The 21,318-nt window shown below is 39.5% G+C and overlaps 1 protein-coding gene across 2 annotated transcripts in view; it reads left to right on the top strand.

The window, feature by feature from the left end:
• RPS6KA2 (ribosomal protein S6 kinase A2) overlaps nt 1–21,318 on the top strand; it is a 280,998-nt gene that overhangs the window by 225,701 nt on the left and 33,979 nt on the right. For both annotated transcript variants that reach the window (XM_066178673.1, XM_066178672.1), the window contains 4 exons: nt 5,560–5,630; nt 6,471–6,559; nt 13,376–13,440; nt 21,076–21,178. In XM_066178673.1, coding sequence (XP_066034770.1) covers nt 5,560–5,630; nt 6,471–6,559; nt 13,376–13,440; nt 21,076–21,178 — 328 coding nt within the window. The remainder of the gene's footprint in view (nt 1–5,559; nt 5,631–6,470; nt 6,560–13,375; nt 13,441–21,075; nt 21,179–21,318) is intronic.

Below are 21,318 nucleotides of genomic sequence, written 5' to 3'. Positions count from 1 at the left end.
TAAAAGGAGTGGAACATCCTTATCTCCTGTGGCTACAAATCCATCTGTGGATGCTCAGCACTTTTGAACCATGTACATTTATTCACAAAAATCAATAGGTTATGTCTCATAGAATAAATCTATCCCTACCCTTTAACTTTTTTACTATTTATTTATTTTTGGTGAGTAGCTGTGTCTTCTCCCTCTTTGTCTCTCATTAAATGATGGTGAATTTGGTGTATAGATTGTTCTTTCTTCATGAGCTAATAAATTCTTGATGAACTGGACTTCTTCCTCCCTGGGTTTTGCTAGGCTTTTTTTTTTTTTTTTTCCTCTTTCCTTGCTCTTTTCAACCCTCCCCTAAGGATTCAGCGTATTAGAATTAGAAAAGATAAGAATCCCTGTAAAAGGAGATGAATGGAAGAAAGTAGAACCCTTTTAACTCCAAGCTAATGCTTTAAGTCTTTAAGTGTTACCAGACGTCTTAGAGAAAAATATGTCAGTCAGTTCAACCTTTTTCACTTTCCAACATTTAGCTGGTTGGTTCTGAAAAATACATATTTCCACACACTGAACATCTGGGAGGATTTTCTGTTGCTGTCTTTCACTCTGCTCTTTTCTCCTTGTTTCCCTTGTTCTGTCACATGTATGTTCTATTACAGAAGCTGTTTTTCTGTCAGTCTGAAAAACTGAAGATAATTAAATGGTATTCAAATGATTTATTAGCATTTCTTTCTAAGCACTTTGCAGTATGATGTAAAATAAATGAAGAAAATATACCAGTTGATGAAATATGCTTAGATTCAAAAGAAATGTGTGTGATAGTATAATTTTTATATCTAAAATTCTTATCAAAAAAGGGAACATATTAGGCAGATAGTTATAGCATGGCCTGTGTTTTCCTCATCATCAGAGCAACCAACCGCTCGTCTATTCTGTTCTGGGAAGGGGGATTGATGCTTCAGCATGAAGAGTCAGATTGTTCTGGCAGCTTCTTGCCAACCAGCACTGACCAGGGCACAGACTGGAATCAAACTGAATGATCCTTGCACACCCCTTAAATGTGACATGTTGTGATATATTAATAGCGAAACAAACTTGTCTGAAAATGACTAAGTTCTGGTCTTATTTATTGATTGTACTACTAATTATTTCATGAATTATTATTCACCAGGGGTTTTACTGTCAACAACAGTAAAACTTCATTTACTGCCAGCTAGGTCTTTGACACAGGCCGCACAGCTGAAACTGTTACCTGCTCTGTTTGTTTGCTGCTCAGTTTATTTGGATTGTTTTATGGTAGCTTACTGTCTGTCAGCAGGTACAGTTGTACAAATCTTGAAATTTGCCCTTTCCAGCATTCCAGAAGACAGTTCTTGCTTCTCATTAAATGCGTAGTGCTGACTGCTGAAACCCAGCTATACTTTCTGCTGGTGAATTTATGTGGTTTATCATGACCAGACAGTTTTTCCTTTTCTGCCTTTCTGTATCTTGCTCACGGTATTGGAGGCTTTGGATAGGATATACTCTGGAAAGCTTTGCATCAAGAGGTCTTCGCGAGCAAGCGTTTGGCCTACATTGTTTCGAAGTTGGATATGTAACTAATACCTTTTCAGCTGCACTGCAAGAGTCTGCAGCGCCCACACGGCCATCTCTGAAGCCCAGATAAACTGCTTTACCTGATCTAACATGTACAGACCTCACAAAGGCCTCACAAAGCAGTGCTTTTGTAGTTCATCCTGTCAGCTGATTTACAAGGTCACAGATCTTATGGAACTTGTGTCTCTTTCAGTTCAGGAAAAAAACACTGTTGACTTTTGAGAATCATGTGAGCAGAGAGGGGAATATAATTAGAGAAATGGCTGTGATGACTTGGTAGCAGTCCCAAACAAGAAAAAAAATGTGTTCATATGTGTCAGCAAGTAATTAAGTCTTCATAAGAAAAGAAAATGTCCCTTTGGTATCCAAAGTATTCAGCTCTGTACTAATTTTGTAGTAACTATAGTGTGGCATTGGAAAAATCAATGCAAGACAACAAAATATTACAATCTTCTTTTACCAAGTCCCTTTATAACACCTGTTTTATTCCCAGTGCAAAAGATGGTCTTCACGAACATTATTTTGAATGTTTATGCTTGTTGCTATATTAAGGGATTCAGCCTTTTGTGAGCACTAATTCATCATGTTTCACACACACAGATAATGGAAAATACTTAATGCATTTTGCAAGTATTAAACTGAGTGCTTGAGCAGTTCGCAGATACCTGGAAAACGACTGAAGTGTTGAGAAGAGAACCTGACCATTCTGATGAGAGTGTCTCTCTGTTTTCCAAAACTGAGGTGTATCAAGTTTCTTTGTAACTCTGAGTTTTATCCCATGCTCACAATACTTCAGCAGACTTGGGATGAAGTAGTTTGCACAACCTGCTGTCCTTCAATCTATTAGGAAGATGCACATGGTAGTTACCCAGACTAAGGATTTTTTCTCATTCATTATCTTCTCCATTAACATTCCTGGGTCACTTCTTGAATCCTGAATTTCCTCAGGAAATGTGGCACTCTTTTCCAAGGTCTTCCCACATGTGTATCTTCTGTGAAGTGCTCATGTTTTGCCTACTGCAGTTGGAGACTGCCCTGAAAACCAGAGAAAGGAAGCACTGCATAGTATATTGAGACCTCAGCAGGGTTGGATTATGGGAGTCCAGCGGCCCCTTCCCATTAAGCCTAATTTTGTAGTTCTCTAAATAGGCAGCTGAACTGGTGCAAAGAATATTTGCCTTTCTTGCACTTTCTTTGGTACGGAAAGGAAGTCAAGGTTGGAGTGAGGTGCAGCCTTCTGAAGTACTGTCTAACAGAAGATGGCCCTCCAAAACACCTGGGAAGTGAATCGGTGTGAAGGAGGGAGCAAACAGATGGTTTTACAGATGGGGAAGGAGGGAGAAGGAAAATTGAGTCCCCCAGCAAAACTATAGGGACTGGTTTAATAGACAAAAATACTGCAGAGTTCATTCACCCCTAGTCTCAGCTTCTTGTCAACCTGCTGTGACTCATACAGCTCTGTATTTATGTGCAAGAGTGTAAGCAGCATGTTCTCACTTCTGTTTTCATGTTCAGGTTTAGCAAGATTTTTGACTTTTTGAAAAAATAAGCAGGAAGACAGGTCTCTGTGCAGTGAAATGATAGCTTTAACTGATGAAATGAGCAATTTCAATTTTTTTTCAGTCTTGTTCTTTCCTTTTTAATCTTCAACACATTTAGTCAGGACTGCAGCTGAGAAACTAATGCTTTCTTCCAGATGCTGCTTAGCTAAGTTCATTGAAGTAAAAAGCTCTGGTACACTTAACTTACATGGCTGCCTTTCACTTTAAATGTTGATATTAAGTGCATTTCTTCTGAACCTGAATTAATCTCAGTATTAGGCCTGTGCAATTGGAGATGTGGTAACAAAGTGCTGGCCCTTACAGCAGCACAGTAACTGTGTCCTGCAGCCTCCAGAACAGTCATTCCCTCTGCTCCCTCCTGCAACTTAAATTTCTTCCAAATTCCTTCCTTCTTTTTTCTGTCCCTTGCAGCCACAGTGCATTTGCAGGTATCCCTGGGATATTGGGATGGATGGGAGCTACAGTCCTTTCCCATGTAGTCACTGACCAAGCAGTTGCTTTTATCTGTATGATCCACACCAGCAGTGTCAAGCCCATTTATGCCAGTATAAATGAGATGTAGCAGCCATTGTTGGTGCCACTAAATTAGATTTATTATAATAACAGAGTAACGTGAGTCAGTGTAAGTGAATATTAGGTACTTACCGTGAGCATAAATGCTCTAGATATCATGAGGAGGGTTTGGTACAGTCTGTACCATTTCTGCTGCTGGCCTGGGAAGCAATGTTCTCTGCCCTTCATTACCAGTATATCTGAGCACTTTTATCAGGACTAAGGCTCTGATAGGTCAGAATTACTTTGGAAATGGTATGTAAGCTCCAGTGTCATCTAGGCAGGTTTAAAAATTCTCCCCCGTTATGTTTCTTTGTAGAAAACGAGCTGCTCTCCTCCAGGTCTACCAGGCAGCTCTTTCCTTGCCTCTCCTAACCAAAGCTGAAGTTAATACATATTTTTTTCCAAATCTTGTTTATACTTGGCAGCCATATACATTTTTAAGTGGTTTTATTTCTGTTTCTACTTTGTGTTTTAGTGCCTTGAGGCAATTTGTTACTAATGAAGATTAATTCTTCAATTAAGTATATTCAATTAGTTATTTGACTTGTAAACATCTCCTCTGCCCTTCTCCCAAAATTAGCATAGCAGTTTAGCCCGTAGTTTTCTTCTGTTTTCGATATTTTTCTTCTGGTAAAGCTGTATTTAATCTAGGCAAAAGGAAGAGTCAGGCTGTGGGGCAGTCTGACACAAATTTTGGTAATGAAAGAATCCTTCTTAGCACAAACATGCTTTCTGGGAGCACTGCCGTTTCTTGTGAGATAAGGTACAAAAACTACATAAAGCTTGAAGAGTCTTTTCTGCTTTAACAGGTATTTGCTTTTAGCAATGAGTATTAATTATTAGAATAATTAATTAATTAGTTTATTATAGTAGAAGAGATCTAAAGCCTGAGTGACAGACACAAACAAGTAACAGTTCACTTTACCCTCAATGGCCACTGTTTTCCTTTGTGTGCAAGCTGAATTGTGTTCTCGGTGTCGTTATATTTGGTGATGAACATCCTTCAGCCTTCCTTAAGTCAGAGAAAGCAGCAGCCATTCCATAAAACACCATGGCAAGAGCTGTGTGAAAGACCTGGTATTGAATCCAAGTTAGGCAAACTTCTTCAGCTGGGGTTTGTTTGGGTTTTTTCACTTCTTACAGATATGAAATTCCTGTCAAATTTACTGAAAGCACTAATCTGTCTCCAAGGAACCATAACTGATTGATGTTTTGACATTTGATTTAGGCAGATAATTGACGATGACTGTTGAGTTTTGCTTTGAGATTTGGGTTCAGTGAAATGTGACACTTACGAGATTCGTCACTGAGTACAGCCAAAGGAGCCAAAGCAGAAGAGAAAAGGCACATTCAAAAGCTTTGAGAATGTGGGGTTTAGTCTTGTCTCTCCTGCAAAATATAGTAGAGGCATCTTTAAGTGGTTCAAATATACAATCAAAGAGGTGGTGGTTTGACTCAACCTAAAAAGGTGAGGAGTGGTGTATCAAATCCATTTTCCTTGCATGGTAGTCTAGACCAAACACTTAAGAGCTAAGGGTCCCTCAGCCAAATACCTCATTGCCAGCATTGGTCATAAAACAACAGGTGCTGGAAGAAGCACCATATATGATACTTCTTCCCAAACATACCAAAACTTGACAACAAATATCAGTGTGAACAGTTTGCAACACGTCTCTGGAATGGAACAGTCATCCAGACTTGCTGTGCCTTTTTTTTTTTTTTTTTTTTGAAGCACAGCTTGTTGGATCATTTCTTTTCCTCTAGTTTTCAGTTGTGTTGGAAATAGAAGATGAATGTGGTGTCTTTCAGCTATGCAGACCATTCCAATGCACGTTTGATTTACCATTTTGTTGCTACTCCACAGTTTGAGATGTTGACGGGATCATTACCCTTCCAGGGAAAAGACAGAAAAGAGACAATGGCACTCATTCTCAAGTGAGTATCAAAACTGCTTTCATTCTTTTAACTGTGAGTTAACTCTACCCTCTTGAGACTCCACAGGGCCCAAGTATGTGATGGGTAGAGAATAATGATGTGCATAATGAACTTTCCAAAGCCATGCAAGGTGTGAATTTAGTAAGGCACACAGAGCTGATGCCTGTGTTTAACTCTAAAATTGCCTTCAGAATAAACAGTAGGAAGTGAATTATTGAGAGGGCCTTGTTACAAAAGAAATTTATCTTACCTTTTGTGAAAATGTCAGTATCCACAAAATATGGGAAAGTCAGATTTCCACAGGACACCTTATATTTTGTTGTTGCCAAGTTTCAAACCTTTTCATTTGTGATGTGCCATTCATTTAATGTTCAATGCAGACAAAAGTGTTTGAATCTTAGCTTTGCTCACTAAGGCATCTTTTATGTAGTGGTGAAAGGTCAAGAGAAAAGTTTTATTCTCTTAAAACAGCATGTGGTTTCATATATGTTTTTTCATTAAGTTTGATTGTTTAAATTCCTCTTTAATTCCTAAATTTATTCCAGCAAACTAAAAAAGTGAAAAAATTCTGTAGAAAAATGACCTTTTACATTGCACAAGTTTTATGAGATTCATTAGATCTGCTCTACCTCTAGTGAAGTCAGTGGTAAAATCTTCCTTAAGATCAGCAGAATAAGATTAGCTTCTCACTCTGTATTGCACTATACTTAGGTAGCCTTTGGTCACTGATTTCATGTGTCTGCCCATCCTGACTGCTACAGTTCTGCTGTTTCAGCCACGGTGGGATGGAAAAAAAAGCCTGAAAAATCTATTTTCTTTTCAAGTGTTGTGTTCTTTCAGAGCCAAGCTGGGAATGCCGCAGTTCCTGAGCATAGAAGCCCAGAGCCTGCTGCGAGCCCTCTTCAAAAGGAACCCCTCCAACAGATTAGGTACGTGTGTGTTTGATCAGGACATTTGTTACATGCTCCCTGCCTGGCTGGGTGGTGAGTTGTACCTCTCAGTTCATCTTCTCCAATGGTTATCCTCTTCATTAGGTGGCATTTGGCATTCCTTCCCAGAGCACAGTGAACCTTCAGCTTCACTAGAGAAATTTGAAAGGAGCACAGGCAAAGCATTGAAATCTAAAACACGGGTATTAACTTGTGTTTCATTTTTTTTTGTAAAGAGGGTGAGTGAATTGGCTGCTTTTATGAATAATTTAAGATACCTGCCATGTATGATAATATAGGGAACTGTGAAACAAGTGTGGTTTAAAATCTGTACAATTTAGCTGCAAATCTCAGGCTTCATCTCTCCCATTCTCAAACGCATTTCAATCCTGTCTCATTCTATTCTTTAGAGGCAGTCTTGCAGTGGACTTTATTCTTTTATTACCCAAACACATCATCTCCTTTTTACTGATGTCGATGCTTTGGAATGGTTATCTAGAACACAGGCTAGAGAGAGTTAAGAGAATAAAGTGGATATTTATTAAAGGCCTTTAATAGATACACCTTGGGCTGTGTAAAAGCCTCACAGAGGCTACAGCCAAGATGGATGATAGTCACGAGTTTCTCAGACAGATGTAAGTTTGGTCTATTTGCATATGAGGGGTTAATTATCCAATTACAGCTTCAGGTAATGAAGTCACGTTCCCCCACAATTCACTTTTGTTTTTACATTTTGGGGTCTGAGGCTGTGGTGTGTCCTTGAATCTCAGGCCTACAGGCATTGCTTTGTCGAACCAAAATGTGAAGACAGTTAACTCTGGTTTATATGGAGAATAGACCTATGCACTAATGCAGTATAGGATTGAAAAATATAAAAGCTAAAGTCTTAAGGCATCAGTGTGTCTTCAGCCTTTGTTAATAATCTTCTTTAGGTTGCGATAAACTAAACGTATATATTGGATAATGTATCTTACATCATCTGTACCTTTGTTTTTACGGGTTTTATTAAGAAATTAATTGCATTTGATGAGGTCATGGACAATGCCTATGGCATGATTGCCACTGCAGATTCTGTCATTGTTCCCCATAGGCATGTGGGAACAACCCAATCAAGCCCAGTGCTGGGTGGCAGTGGGAGCCAGTCCTGCAGCATGTCACTGTGACCCCTTCTCCTGCCAGGGGGATCCCATATAGCCCACAAAGGGAATGCCTTCCCTTTTGTTTTACCTCTTGATCTAAATGGTAGCCTTGTAGTCTGATACACTGTAAACATGACAGTAGAAAAACACATTTTCTCAGCAGGTTTCAACAGTTCTCAAGCAATTCGTTTTACATTGGAAAAAACAGTGTTGGGATTTCTTGGTTTAATCTCTGTTCTGAAAAGTTAGGTGCTGCACGAAATATGAAGTTTTTCCCACTCCCTACCTCTGTTTCTTTCTGCTGTTACCTCCCTGTCCTCATCTCTTGGAGATGTCTTCATCTCTTTTATTTTGCTGTGCTCGTTTTACATCCTAAATGGAGCTCCAGTGAAGTCAGTGGGAGTCTCTGGATACCAGTCCCTAAATAAAAAGCTACTCACTAAAACCTGGTTTTAGCCGTAACAATTCTATCCCTCACATGTTAATAATGGTGAATTGCTAGGGGTCAAGGTTTTAAAACCTGAGGTTTATTGAAATACTGTGAAGTCTTGGAAACAAAAATAGTTATAATACAAACATCCAAGGAAATAAAATCTAAAAGAGTAACAGAAAAATAGATCTTAACATTTCAGAGAAAGCTCCTGAAGGCATTCTCTGTTTCAAATGATTGAGAATCAGCACAAAGGAAAATGGAAAGGGACCTGTTGATAACAAGAGAAGAAAAGCTTGAATAGTTGGCCTAAATACTGAACAGAAGTCAGTAGATAAAAGGACTGCTTCAACCTTGTGGATTGTAGCATTTTCTGGGAAAGAAATAATAATATTAAAAGAAAAGTAGGCTTAGGCATACAGTTTTTAAAAATTTTTTGAAAATTAGTGAGGCATGCTAAAAAAAATGAACCATACTATGGATGAAACACTTGATTTCAGCCATTGTTTCATAAATTTGCAAATATGGAAAGTGCATTTAGTTCCAAAATGAAATTTTAAACATTTACAAGATAAAAGATGCTTTTTGACATTTGATTTTGGTATCTTAAAAAACAGAAGTAAAGATCGATGAAGTGTTCCGAAATTTTGCTTTGAAATTTTGTTCTGAAGCTTTGGATTATCAATGGAAGAAATATTAGGGTTGAAGTAAGTTAGACAAGATTGAAAAGAAATTGAATAATCTGATATTTTTAAGTCTGATGCCCATATTAATATTTGTGACAAGTTTTTAAGGAATGGAAAGTCTTCCTTTGGTATGCCTGCTTTTGGGCCCTGTCTGTTCTTTTCTGAGCCTATTTGCTGTACAAATAGTCTATATAGCGCTGCTTTGGTAGTATTGCTCTAAGCACAACAAATTTCAGATTTTGGATAAGCATAATTTTAAATTCTTAAACTAACTGCATACCCAGACAAATAAGGAGTAAGCACTCAGAAGTAAAAGTTTATGATGGACATGTTAGTTCGTTACGTTTCCACGAACTTAGGCAAGGGACTTGCTCTAAGACCTGGATCTCCTCAGGTAGGTAAATAAATTGTCTAGTATTTGACATGATTATTTAACAAATACATATTAGAAATTTATGTTATATAAAAAACCCATATTATCTAACAAACTCCATACACTGCTGAACAGTATAAAGTGTCCAGAATCCTTGTAATTGAGAAGCTTGGCCAAGAAAGCTTAACATGAAAGCATATGCCCATATGTTCAGAATAAAAGCCAAGGAAATCATTACTATTTTCTTAATCCCATGTTCTCAGGTAAGATACATTCTGCTTTGGCACACAGAAAACTTTGGGCTTTAACTTTATAAAATGATGAGTTTAAACAAAAACCAGCTTTTACCTTTGTCAGAGTGACTGCAAAACTTTCTTGTAAACCTCAGAAAAATACCTCAAAAATTCTAGCTCACTAAAAAGATTCTGAAGCTTTAGAGACACTAAAATTTCATTATCTGAAACTAAAAATCTGGAAACTCTTTCTGATGAATTTGAATATCCAAGTAATCAGCTTTCAGGTTTCTTAGTCTCCTTTCTCCCCCTTAATGTTTCAAGGCTCATGCTGTCCATAATCATTCAGTAATCAAAACCAATTAAAAATAAAACATTCTACTCTTACTGTTTGCAGACACTTTTATTGCAGGCATAAAACTTAGATAATTAAGTTCTCACTTACTAATGTGAGGCTGCTTTTATATAAGTGCATTCTCTAATGTGTTTAAACTGGCGATTTGATTTAAAAGAATTATTTATCTTCTCGGACCCTCATGGGACTGGATGGCATATAAGAACATTAGCAGGCAATAGGTTTGATTGGGCTGATTATTCTTGACCAATAGGTCTTATTGCTAAATTGAAGTAGAAGTGAAGCTAAAAAACCCAAAATCACTAGAAACTAGAGGAATGTGAAAGGTTTGGGGTCGTGCTGTGCGCTGTTGCGAGCTGTGCTTCAGATGTTTGCTGAATGCCCATCTCTGTGCCAAGAAATGTCCATCTCCATGCAGCAGGCCTTTCCAGTTGTGACTTCTGCAGTGCTTTTCTTTCCTCCATGAAAGCACATCTCTTTGCAGTACTCCTGCAGATTTGCAGGTGGTAGATGAATGGCTGAAATATGCTGAGCAGATCTAGAGAGACTCCACCAGAAGCACTGATGCCTGATGTCTCCCGAGGACTTTTGCAGCAGGGTCAGGGCTGTCCTCCTGCCTCCCTGAGCTGTTCCTGGATGTTCCCTTGGGCTACTTCCCTCCTCCAGCTGAGAGGACCAGGCCACATGCTGCTGCCTGCAGCCACAGCACACATTCCTGCAAGGGGCTGTGGGCTCCACCAGCAATTCTCACGGCAGGGAAGGTAGGGAATAAAAACTGCAGAAAGTGCTGAACCTTCCCCATAGTATAAAATCAGTTGCTAAGAATTGGAAGTAAGCCACTCCTTGTAAAATGAGGCTATTACCATCCTAAATCTCTTTAATATATTAAGCCCTTGCACTTTACAACATACTCCTTCTGTGCTGGAGCTGAGGTGGCCCCAACTGGGAAATGAAACTTTTTCAAACAAAGCCTGCCTCAACTGCATGCTTGCATTTCTTACTGAACACTGCAGCCCCCACTAAAAGAAGTAGCTGTGGGTGGACTTTTTTTTCTTGGTCCTTATTTCTGTAGGTTTGTGGAAAAAGGAACAGTAGTAAAAAGTGTGGCTTTCCAATAGATGGTTGGAAAAAAGCATGTCATTCCCAACACACAATATGTCCATTAGGCTAAGCAAGAGGGAAAATAGAAGCAGTGGGGAAGGGGCAGAGCAGAGAAAATGGAATGCATTAGCAATTATCCTCAGTCTAGGGTATGCTACTAGTGTCTTACAGTGTCTGAGCATTTTATCCCAGTCCTGCAAAATCAGTCTGGCACTTGGGTTTCATCCTGATGTGGTAAAGACCATTTGCTGCACGTTGCAATTTCCAAACACCACCACTGAACTCAAAGTGTTTTTCACAGATACTTCTTTTCTGAATATTTGCTTAATGCAGTTCTCTTCAGAGTAACTCTGTTGGTTTAGTGTTTCTGTTGGCATTGCTAAAATCAGAATGAATCTGCCAAGGGAATCTTGCAGACTTCAGACTGTGCATTGAACAGAAATATGCTAGGCAAGTCATCGAACAAGTCCTATTCTAAGACTTGTTATTTTCTTGTTCAGTACCCATGGACTGTAAACAACTGCCTAGGGGCATGAAAGAACAGGATAAACATATGTGTTGCTTCACCCAAATTTTCTCCTACCCTATTCCTGCTTCAAGGTCAAACGGGGGGTTTCCTGAGCCTCTTGTGTTTTTTCAATGAAGTAATCTTCAACAGATTTCTTTTCAACAGATTTTCCTGGCCTCCCCATGAACTCATATAAGTATTTTGCACCACATCATCTTTTCCGAGGAATTCCACATCACACAACTCTCTGTTTCCTGAGGAAACATCTCCAGGTTCTTCTGATTCCTGCTGGCATCATTTAGTGATCTATTTTATACTTCCTCAGTCATTTGTTTCCAGGCTGAAAAGTCCTGACCTACTCAGTCATTCCATAACATTCCTTGTTGGCCTTCTTTGATTTTTTCCTAAATTTAATAAGAATACCCTTTTACAGGGGAGCATGTCGGCTACAGTCCATCCTCCAGTTGCAGAAATGCAACAGACTTAGACAATGACAGTACAATGATGTTTTCCCTTTTGTCCTCTTTTTCAAACATTTGATTTCATGTTGTGTTTGCCTAGAAATGTCTGTCTGTCATAACCCACAGACTCCTCAGTGGGGCTGATCACCTCTGAGCACATAATTTCGTATTGCAGGCTAGCATTGTTTACCCTCATGTGCATCACTTGCATTTGCCTGTACTGAAAGATTACTGGGGTGGGGAATTAATCAGGAGATCATCCCTCCTTGCTGTTTTCCATCAGGCCTGACAGACAACCCTGCATGTTATGTTTACAAAGTGTTTGCTTCCCGTATCCATTCATCAGTGAATGTTAAGCATTCTGTAGGAAGCTGTTCTTGTTCGTTGCATTTTGACAAACATTGATAACGGTCTTGTACACAAGGAGAGCAGACAAAAAGCTTCAGCTGACAAGGCCTTTGTAAAGCTGCTTTTAATGTTGATCTTCCCAAAGTAAAAATATTTTGTGTATAAAAAGCTGAGTCCTCTAGAGTGCTGAGCACCCCTTGCAAGGTGCTTAGGAATCCCAAATCCTTTTGGGAATCAAGGTTGCTCAACATGCTTCTGAAGAAGTAGACTGGGTACCCTTCAGGAGCTGATTCCAGAATTGCAGTGCAAAGCCTTTGCTTCCAGAGTTTAATTCTCCTTGAAATGAAAATGAAAGGTGCTATTAATAAGGTCAAATCAACCCCAAAAACGGCATTCTAAATCCTCTCTGACAGTTCCTTTAATTATTACTGAGTACCTGTTTGGTTCTGTGATAGCACTGAAGGAAATAAATTGAGCTAAAGGAGCAAAAAAGTCAATCTTCAGTGAGAACATAAGGCAAAAGTAATGACGGAATTAGACTCATTACCAGACCTCAGAAGACTTTCCCTAAATTTCCTAGGGTAATGTAACAGAAATGTAATAGTGAAGGAAACATAACACTGAGAGTAATGATTTTGTTACTCACAGGAATTTGAAGATGGTATGTGAAGAAGAAGAGCCTAAAGCCCTGGCTTAACTCAAATAATTTTGGAGCCTTTTGGCATTTTGAGTTTATTCTTGCCTGTAGTGCAGCTTTCTGTCCCTATGGAGAACAGTAACTAGTCAAGATTTGAAAGTCAGTGTGGATAGAAAACCTGCCAGTGGTGGAGCCTTGCCGGAGTATCGGGATATCCTGGGGCCTTTCCTGACCTTTCTGATGCATGGACTCTGCTGTGGCTAAAATCCCATGCCCCACCCAAAGCCTTGGCAGCAGCCTCAATTAGAGAAAAGTAAAAGACCCTTAGAATCAGAGTCTCATTAATGAAGTGCCCTTGTGTGTGTCTATAGCAGTTTATACTGTGATGGCAGCTGCACCATTCAGAATTCCCTGACTAGAACTGTTTTAGACAGGGACTCTCACTTCATCAGAAGAAAAGTGGAGAGGGGGAGGGAGAGTGGAGAAGAGACATGCAGCTCTCTCATAAGCATGACTTAATTTTGATTCTTTCATTCTCTTCTCAGGTGCTGGATTTGATGGAGTGGAAGAAATTAAACGTCACCCTTTCTTTGTTACTATAGACTGGAACGTAAGTGAAGCAGCGCTATTTTCTTTTTAGGTACATTTTTGGAATGCCATGCTTAAACTGCCAAACTTAGGAAAAGATAACTTTCTCTAACATAGAGAGTCTAACTTCTCTAACACAGAGGAGTTAGAGCCTTTTCAGTTGGTGCCTCTGTCTCTCTTGCATGCATGTTGGCATCAGTACTCAAAATTGGAACAGTTGGTCAAATTAAACATGATTTAAGTGAAACATGTCAGATGTGATTAACAGAATGGTAAACAAGGATTTATTTTATTGCTATCAGCTACAGCTCGTAAAGGTGGTCGTACAGATTATCTGAGTATTTGATTTAGACTTGTAAGAGGTTCGATCTCACATTTTCAGAACTGTAATTGTTCAAATTGACTTATTCTTAGACAAACCTGGAGGCGAAAATTTTTCATTCTTGATCTGGACATCTGCCAGTGCATCAGAGCTGCTGTTTGCCACATCCCCTAGCATTTTCTAGTTTAGTTTTATCCGGCCCGTATTGCAGTATTGTTGTGTCACTTCTGCATTTAATGCATTCACTCACGAGTTTTAGTACAACAGGTAACATTGAAGCAGTTCTTACGAGAAATTCTGGTAAAGCTGTATGAATCTATGTGACAGAACCATTCTCAAACTACTGCCCGGACCCTGCAGTAAGGCTAATTCCTCTGTGAGAGAACATTTTGTGGTGCCCAGGTAGCCCTTGAAATGCCCACAAATCCATTAGAAAAATCTCGTTTGAGTTGCATGTTGAAGAGTTGTCATGACTTATAAATAAATTAAAACATAATCAATGAAGGTGGATTTTGAGACTTACCTTTATAGTCAAGCTAATGTTTAGTCTCATTAAACGTGTTCTGGAAACTAGAGTGTCTTTCTTTTTCTGCTTCTTACTAACCGTGAGATTCTGTATGAAGCCTTTACATTTATGAGAACAGTAAGTGAAAACAAAAAATTGAGAATCCAAAGACTTGGGCTGTTGATGATGATTATAATTGTGAAATAATAATGTTAATAGCAATAATATTATTTTCTGTGTTCCCCCAATATCTCTACAGTCCTCAGCTTTGCAATCAAAATATAGGTCAGATGACTATGGATGTAATAAGAAACAGTGTAACAGTGAGAGGGTTTTTCTTTCTTCTGTGTTTGCTAGGGGAGCAGCTCACTAACGCGTCATAAATAAATGAGGCTCTGAATCTTGGAAAGGTTTTCAGAAAAGTCAGTTCTGTCCCATGAGAATACTGGAGACCACCTTCTGTCATGATAATTGGTGATTGTTTCAAGCTCTGTTCTTTAGAGAACAGTTTCATGTCTGTCCTAAGGAAACTCTGCAGGCCTTCATCATTTGAAAAAGCTCTTATGGACAGGGAAATATCTACCACGAAGAAGATGGGTATGCTTGAACATGCCTTGGAGCTAGAGAGGAAGGTGGTTTTAATTGCCTTTTGATGTGTTATCCAGCCTTCTAACTCTGCTGTGAAATATAGCTGTAAAAATCCAATTTAATCCAACATAATTAGTGCTTATTGCACTCTCTCAGAGACAGATCACTATTACACCGATCAGCTATCATCTTTGTAATATATTTCCTCATTTTATCCTAATTTTGCAATCACTCAAGGAGATCTTGGGAGGCTTATCTTGTTCCAGCGGCTACAGTACTATATATATTTTAGAGCAGTGTGAGCCTGACCTTGAGCTGAAGCCAGGACTTTGACTCTCAATGATCATCCAACCTGTTGTTAACCATGGAGAGTTGTGCTCTCCATGGACACAAAAAGAACAGGGTCAGAGAACAGAAATGGATCAGACATAGATGTTCAGCACTGATCTCTGTACAGTTGCAGGAAAAGAGTCCCTGGTGCCCTCATTTTGTTCTCCCATAATGTATACAGAATACCCCACATCACTTTGTATAGAGTCAGCAAACAACACTGTTGAGATGGGACAGAAATGATGATTTACTTTATGCCTTGGCAATATAAAGCCTCAGAGAGCAAGAGGCAAGCTCTTCTGCAGAAATTCTTTGCTACCTTGGCAGCTGTGATAGACAGGACTGCTGTGACTGACAGCACAGAAACTTTCAGCAACTGTAGTAAAACAATCCTCCATCAAAAGCCCCCTTATCATGAAGGGTAAGAATAGGTTAGTGTCTGCTGGAAATACAGTGAGAAAAAGGTTTGCTTTTAAGCATGATTTTTCCTACAAGTGTGACATGATAACCAGAAACAAAGCACCAAGTTGCATCATCTAATTTTAAAGAGAGATTCAAAACAAAAGTGAGTTAACTTCTTCCTTCTAAGCCATGTGTGAAGTCTTGATATGAAGTCTTGGTGTTGCAGTGATACTAGCGCGGCAGACAGAACCCTGTGACTCACGCTTTCATTTCACAGTATTTTCAAGCTTTTCCCTTGGGGTTTGGGTTTGGAGCTGGTTATTTTCTCTGTCCCTGATGTGTTTACCTGTTGGGGCAGTCGTTTCCCATCTTTTACTGACTTCAAACAGACACAACCAGATACAATGTCTGGTTTGGGTGAACACACAGTAAAAATAGCATACACAGGGCAGGATCAGCCGCTGCAAGCTGGTAGCATGTGACCACTGCAAGCAGAGGCAGTAAGGGCAATCCTGGAAAACATCAACATGGCCAGGGAACCCTCCTCCTCCCAGCCTTTCCCAGAAGCCATTCCCATGTTCCAGGGTGCCATCCTTCAGCAAAATCTCTGGCCACTTTAGGTTGAACTTCTGGCTAACTTCTGCACTAAATGAACGGTGGACAATCTGACACAGAGGTTTTTATGCCCAGATTTATATGGTGGCATGAGACTCTGTAAGAGTCTCATTTTTACAGCTAAATTCCCACTTTCCAGAGTGAAAAATAGCTGGAGGTTTCTGCAAATATCAATCTTGCTGCTGTGAGGCATTTAGCAGGCACCATGATACAAATCCAATAGATCTGTTGTTAAATGGATGGACTGCCTTTCATGATCAAGGCTGGGATGCTCAGGAGAGAAATTAGATGTCCAGCTCCTTGACAGTTTTACCTGCTTATTAACCTTGCACCTTCTGTTCTTCTTAAGACAAGCAGACCCGAAATGAGTCGACCTCAGATAATTTAAGTCATTGGCTCTGAGAAAGAACAGTCTGGTTCCTGATTTTTTTACTACTGTTTCTTCTGTCCAGGTTATACATAATGAATTTCTGGCTGTTCATTGAAATTGAAAAATGAAATCCCTTTTTGCAGACTGCTGTTGGAGGAGTGGGCTATAAACAGTAGTTTTTGTTTGGATGACAGACTAAACTGGAATGAGATCAAATGACATGCTTGAAAATAAACTGTCAGATACGGCTGAGGCAAGGAGTGGGAAGAAAGTGGATCCCAGTTCTTCTTTCTTTAATATTAATCAGAGATCAAACTGAACCAAAAATGTGAATTATTTAATTGCAGGTTTTACCAACAGCAAAAAATTAATTCTGGGGTCTGATTTCTGCTAGCTTTTCTATCATTTGCAGGCAATAACATTGAGTCATTTATCTAGGAGAGGACAAGCATTTCGGAATGTAGTTCATCCTTTTGTCTGCTTATTGGATTTGCCATGACAGGTATATGTATCAAAGGACTTTATTCTCACACTACAAGTGCACCACTATGGACGGTAGCATCTTTCTATTTCTAGAAGGTGTCTAAGGAGTAATTCAATTCTTCATCAGAGAAACTCAGTTGAGGAAATGACTAAATAATTTTTAATAAATGAAACCATTTTCTTTTTCTTGATATTTGCCAGGCACATGTACAGAGCATTAACATCTCTGGGGTCTTTAGGGGTGTGGTTTTTTTTAAAGATGATAAAAAATTAACTACTTATAAATAAGAAGAGAAAGAAACACAGCACTGCAGTATTTTATTACTAGTCTCTCTTGTGTATTACTTAAGTTCCAGCTGAGGAGGTGTTCACATAAAGATCATACTAGGAATGTGGTAACATATTTTAAGAAAAGGTCTGTGGCACCTGGATGAAAATTAGTTATTTCAAATAAAAATGTTTTTGTCTGAAATCAGAAAGAAAGTCAACAGAAGCTCATAGGTTCTCAAACTGCTACAGTAATGGTTTCTAGTTAATTTGTAGGTACTTATTATGAAAGTCTCAGGAGGACGTGAGGGGTTGATAAGTAGTTAGAAGCATGGATATGTATCCAGGTGTGAATATCTAAATCAGTGTTTCGCACCTTGGAGTCCATCTCCTTCGTTCTGTGGATTATGGATTCCCTCAGCCCAGCCTTTGCATCCAGCAACACTGTGTGTTATGCAGTGATTCTTCATACCTGCCAGTTACATTTTTCTGTGCTGAGTCAATGCTGTGGCCAGTTGAAAAAAATTGGTGATGGAATGTGGGAGCTTATTCTTTACTGGGAAAGAGAAATAAATAGTATTCTCAATAAAACATTAAGGGCTAAGGAGTGCAATTCTCCTTTATGGATGTGGGAACAATGTGGAAGAAAAAAAAATCCTCAACTTCTTATACCTGTGTAAGATAACAAAGTGCCTAATAAGATGCCCCAAAAGAAAAATTGGGATATCAAAACTGGAATTTAAACTGGGAAAACTCGCACCCTGTTCCCATTTAAACAGATGATGGAACTCACTGTAACTTTTGCATAGAGTACTAAGACTACCATGACTTAGAAAGTACATAACTGCTTAAACTTCACCAGAAGTTATGGACAGTATGATAGAAATGGTCAAAGGCATGATTTGAAATCAAACCTGCTGTCATTTCCCACTCTGGTTGGTTTCTGCCAGAAGAGGTCACGATCACTATACATGATCCCGGAATAATTTGGGGACCATGGTAAGAGATGATATATTATTAGATTTCCTAAAATTAGAAATATTCTTGAAAAATCCAGCAGGTTCTCAAATCCTCCAAGAGATTCACTCTCAATGTCTATATGAAGCAATGGCTGTGATTCTTACTATTTTCTTTGATCAGCTTGTACTACATTGAGTTTTGCAGTCTACAGGATGCAGGTTTTTAAAGGAAGAGGCGTTCTTCCTGCAGCAGGCCTCCATGTTTCACTGTGTTGGGCTGCCCTGTTGTGGTTTAGTGATTTGGCTTGGCTTGTAGTGGCTCACTCAGAGAACTGGAGCCAGTGTGGGATGGAAGAAGCCCTTAGATGATACTACTCTGCTTTTCCTGGTCCTCAATGATTTAATTTAGTTATGTCATTCAAGAGCTTGAGGGAGGGATTGTTTTAGGCCGTTTACCTTTTGCTGTTCTGTTGTCCAGTTTTTATCACAAGTGGGTAAGGAAATGGAAAAGGGGGTCCTCAGGGTTTTTATCAAAGGGTGTGCCTTACCACTCACACAAAAACTTCTTTGTTTCCATCCCCTCCCAGAGAGAGAATTTGTGATTATAAATCTTTAGGTGGTGCGTGACTCACGATGAATCTTAAATCCCTCCCTAGTAGTGGAGGATGTGGGTTAGGGACTCAAAATACAAATGTAGCTCCAACAGCACTTCAGAAACTACAGATGGGGAAAGGAATTAAGAGGCCAGAGAGAATGTGGTTATGATAATGAAAAGAGAGTGCAATTCCTGAATGATGCACAGCTCTGAAACATTTTCCAATTTTTGGACCTCACAGGATGAGCTGTGCACTTAATTCCGTGAGGAAGCATGTGCCTGTGACCATATTGCTTTCTGCAGTAGAAGTACTGCCGTTGTCAATTCAGACAAATAAAGGGAAGCTGGGAAGCAAATAGCTTTCTCAAGGTGAAATCCTAGCAACAGAAAAACCTTCAGGAGGTGCTGAGTTCTCCTGTAAAGTTCTGTGCAGGCAGAAAAAGATGTATGTTAATTACTAGGTTGATACTGTTCAGCTGATGAGTGACACTTCCTGCTTAAGATTGCAATTGGCTTTCAGTTGTTTGGAAGATTGGCTTTCCATTGTGGCTCACAGCAGTTATCTCCTTTCCTCTCCGAAGATACGGAGCAGTTTTACGCAAGCAGGAACTTTTTATGGTGAAATGGCCATTAATTATTGCAGAGTAATTTCCAAACTCACTATTTCACTTTCCCAAGGAATCATAATTCAACCACAAATATATCCTTTATGTTAAGGCTAATACTATGCTACAGAATGTTCAGCTTCAAGAACCTTTATTTATCAATGCAAAATCAAATTCAAACTATGATGATGTATGTATATATCTTAGATTTGACCACATGCTTTGTACTGTAGAAGGTAATTCCCCAGAAAACACACAGTTAAAAAGAGTCTTCCTGCACACAAGGAGCTGGACAAGCATCTAGTAATTCCATTAAACATTTTGAATAATCAGCTCATAAAGGAATCGTTCTAAGAGCTAACCTAAAAATACATATTGCAAACAGTCATAAAGTTGAGCTCTCCACTTCTTATCATGACTTGAAAGTTTGCATTAAATGTTATATTTATTCTCAGACATGTTAATTATGGGGAACTGTCTGTGGCAACTAATTCAGCCCTTTGAAAGCTGAGAATAAAAGCATTGCTAGAAAGGAAATGCAGTCTAGGGACTGCAACACAGGGCAGGGAATCAAACTGGAGCTCTGTTCCCTGTGCTGCCATCAGCATGATGTTCAGTTTTGGCCATTTCAGGCAGAGATGATGCGAAGATGGCTGAAATCAATAGGGCTCTTTCCATTAACCTCTACAGGCTTTGGATCAGATCCAGGCATCCTCATCTCAGTGTGTCTGTGTGTGTATGAATGCTTGCAGTGGAGCATGGTGTAGCAATTTCTTAAAGATCTCGGAGAATGAGTAAAAAGTCCCTCATAATAAAGGCAGGATGTATTAGGATGAACTTACGCTGCCTGTTACTTAGGTGATCCCCTACATGATCCCTCAGTCACCAGCAGAATCTTGCACATCTGGCCGTACTTACCTGTTACATCCCTTCCTCTCTTCCCGGTGTTTTTCCTTTGTCTTATTCCTCAGTTCAAGCCACATGTAGAGCTTCAGTGTGATTGCCCACCCATCTACAGTGCTTTCTCCCTAGCATCTTTTGATGGGAATTTCATGTAATCATCAGCTGTAATCACCCTTCCTTTTCACCAGATATGCTAAAAGAACAACTCTCTTATTTAGATTCTAAGGACCAGGCAGCCAAGCCTGTTGCTCAGCTCAGTCTGGCAGCATGTCAAACACATTGCTGGTTCTTGACAAATAATAAATGCTAAAGCAGTCACGGCTTCCTAACAGTTCTTTGTGTTGATTGCCATTGCTGCACTGCTGGAGTCACCCTGTTTCCTCCACATTCCAGTCCTGTCCTTGGACCAGTGAATTTCCAGATACCCCAGCTGGAATACTGTTTCAGTGTATGGGCTAAATTTTTGCCAGGAACATTTGTGTTTATATTCAGTATTCCAGTAGCTAAAATGTGTGGGGACCATCCAGGTCACAGATTTTAAGCTGACCAGTAAAACAAGAGCCAGAAGCATGGCTACATAATCCTTTTCTGTCAGTCCAGCAAGGATAGCCCGGAGCTGGGAGAGGACACCCTAAAGAAAGCATGGGAGTCTATCTCCAGATGCTGAGAGTGTACACATTGATGCTGACTGTGATCTGTTTTTCTCCTTGTAGAAACTCTACAGGAAAGAAATCAAGCCGCCTTTCAAGCCTGCAGTGGGGCGGCCAGAAGACACCTTTCATTTTGATCCAGAGTTCACATCTCGAACCCCCACAGGTTAGTAAGGTGGCACGTGGGTAATAGACCTTTTCAGTTAGTCAATTCATTCTTCCTTTCCCCTCCCAATTCCAACACAGTCTGAAAGTCTGATCATCTGTGGCATTACAGGGTTTTGCCATATCCAGCAGGAAGCAATG

This window comes from Chamaea fasciata, unplaced genomic scaffold (genome assembly GCF_029207755.1).
Source record: "Chamaea fasciata isolate MVZ Bird 193981 ecotype frontalis unplaced genomic scaffold, bChaFas1.0.hap1 SCAF_3, whole genome shotgun sequence".
NCBI classification, from domain to species: Eukaryota; Metazoa; Chordata; class Aves; order Passeriformes; family Sylviidae; genus Chamaea; species Chamaea fasciata.
The sequence above is the reverse complement of the archived record's forward strand: the minus strand, read 5'-3'. Positions and strand labels throughout refer to the sequence as shown.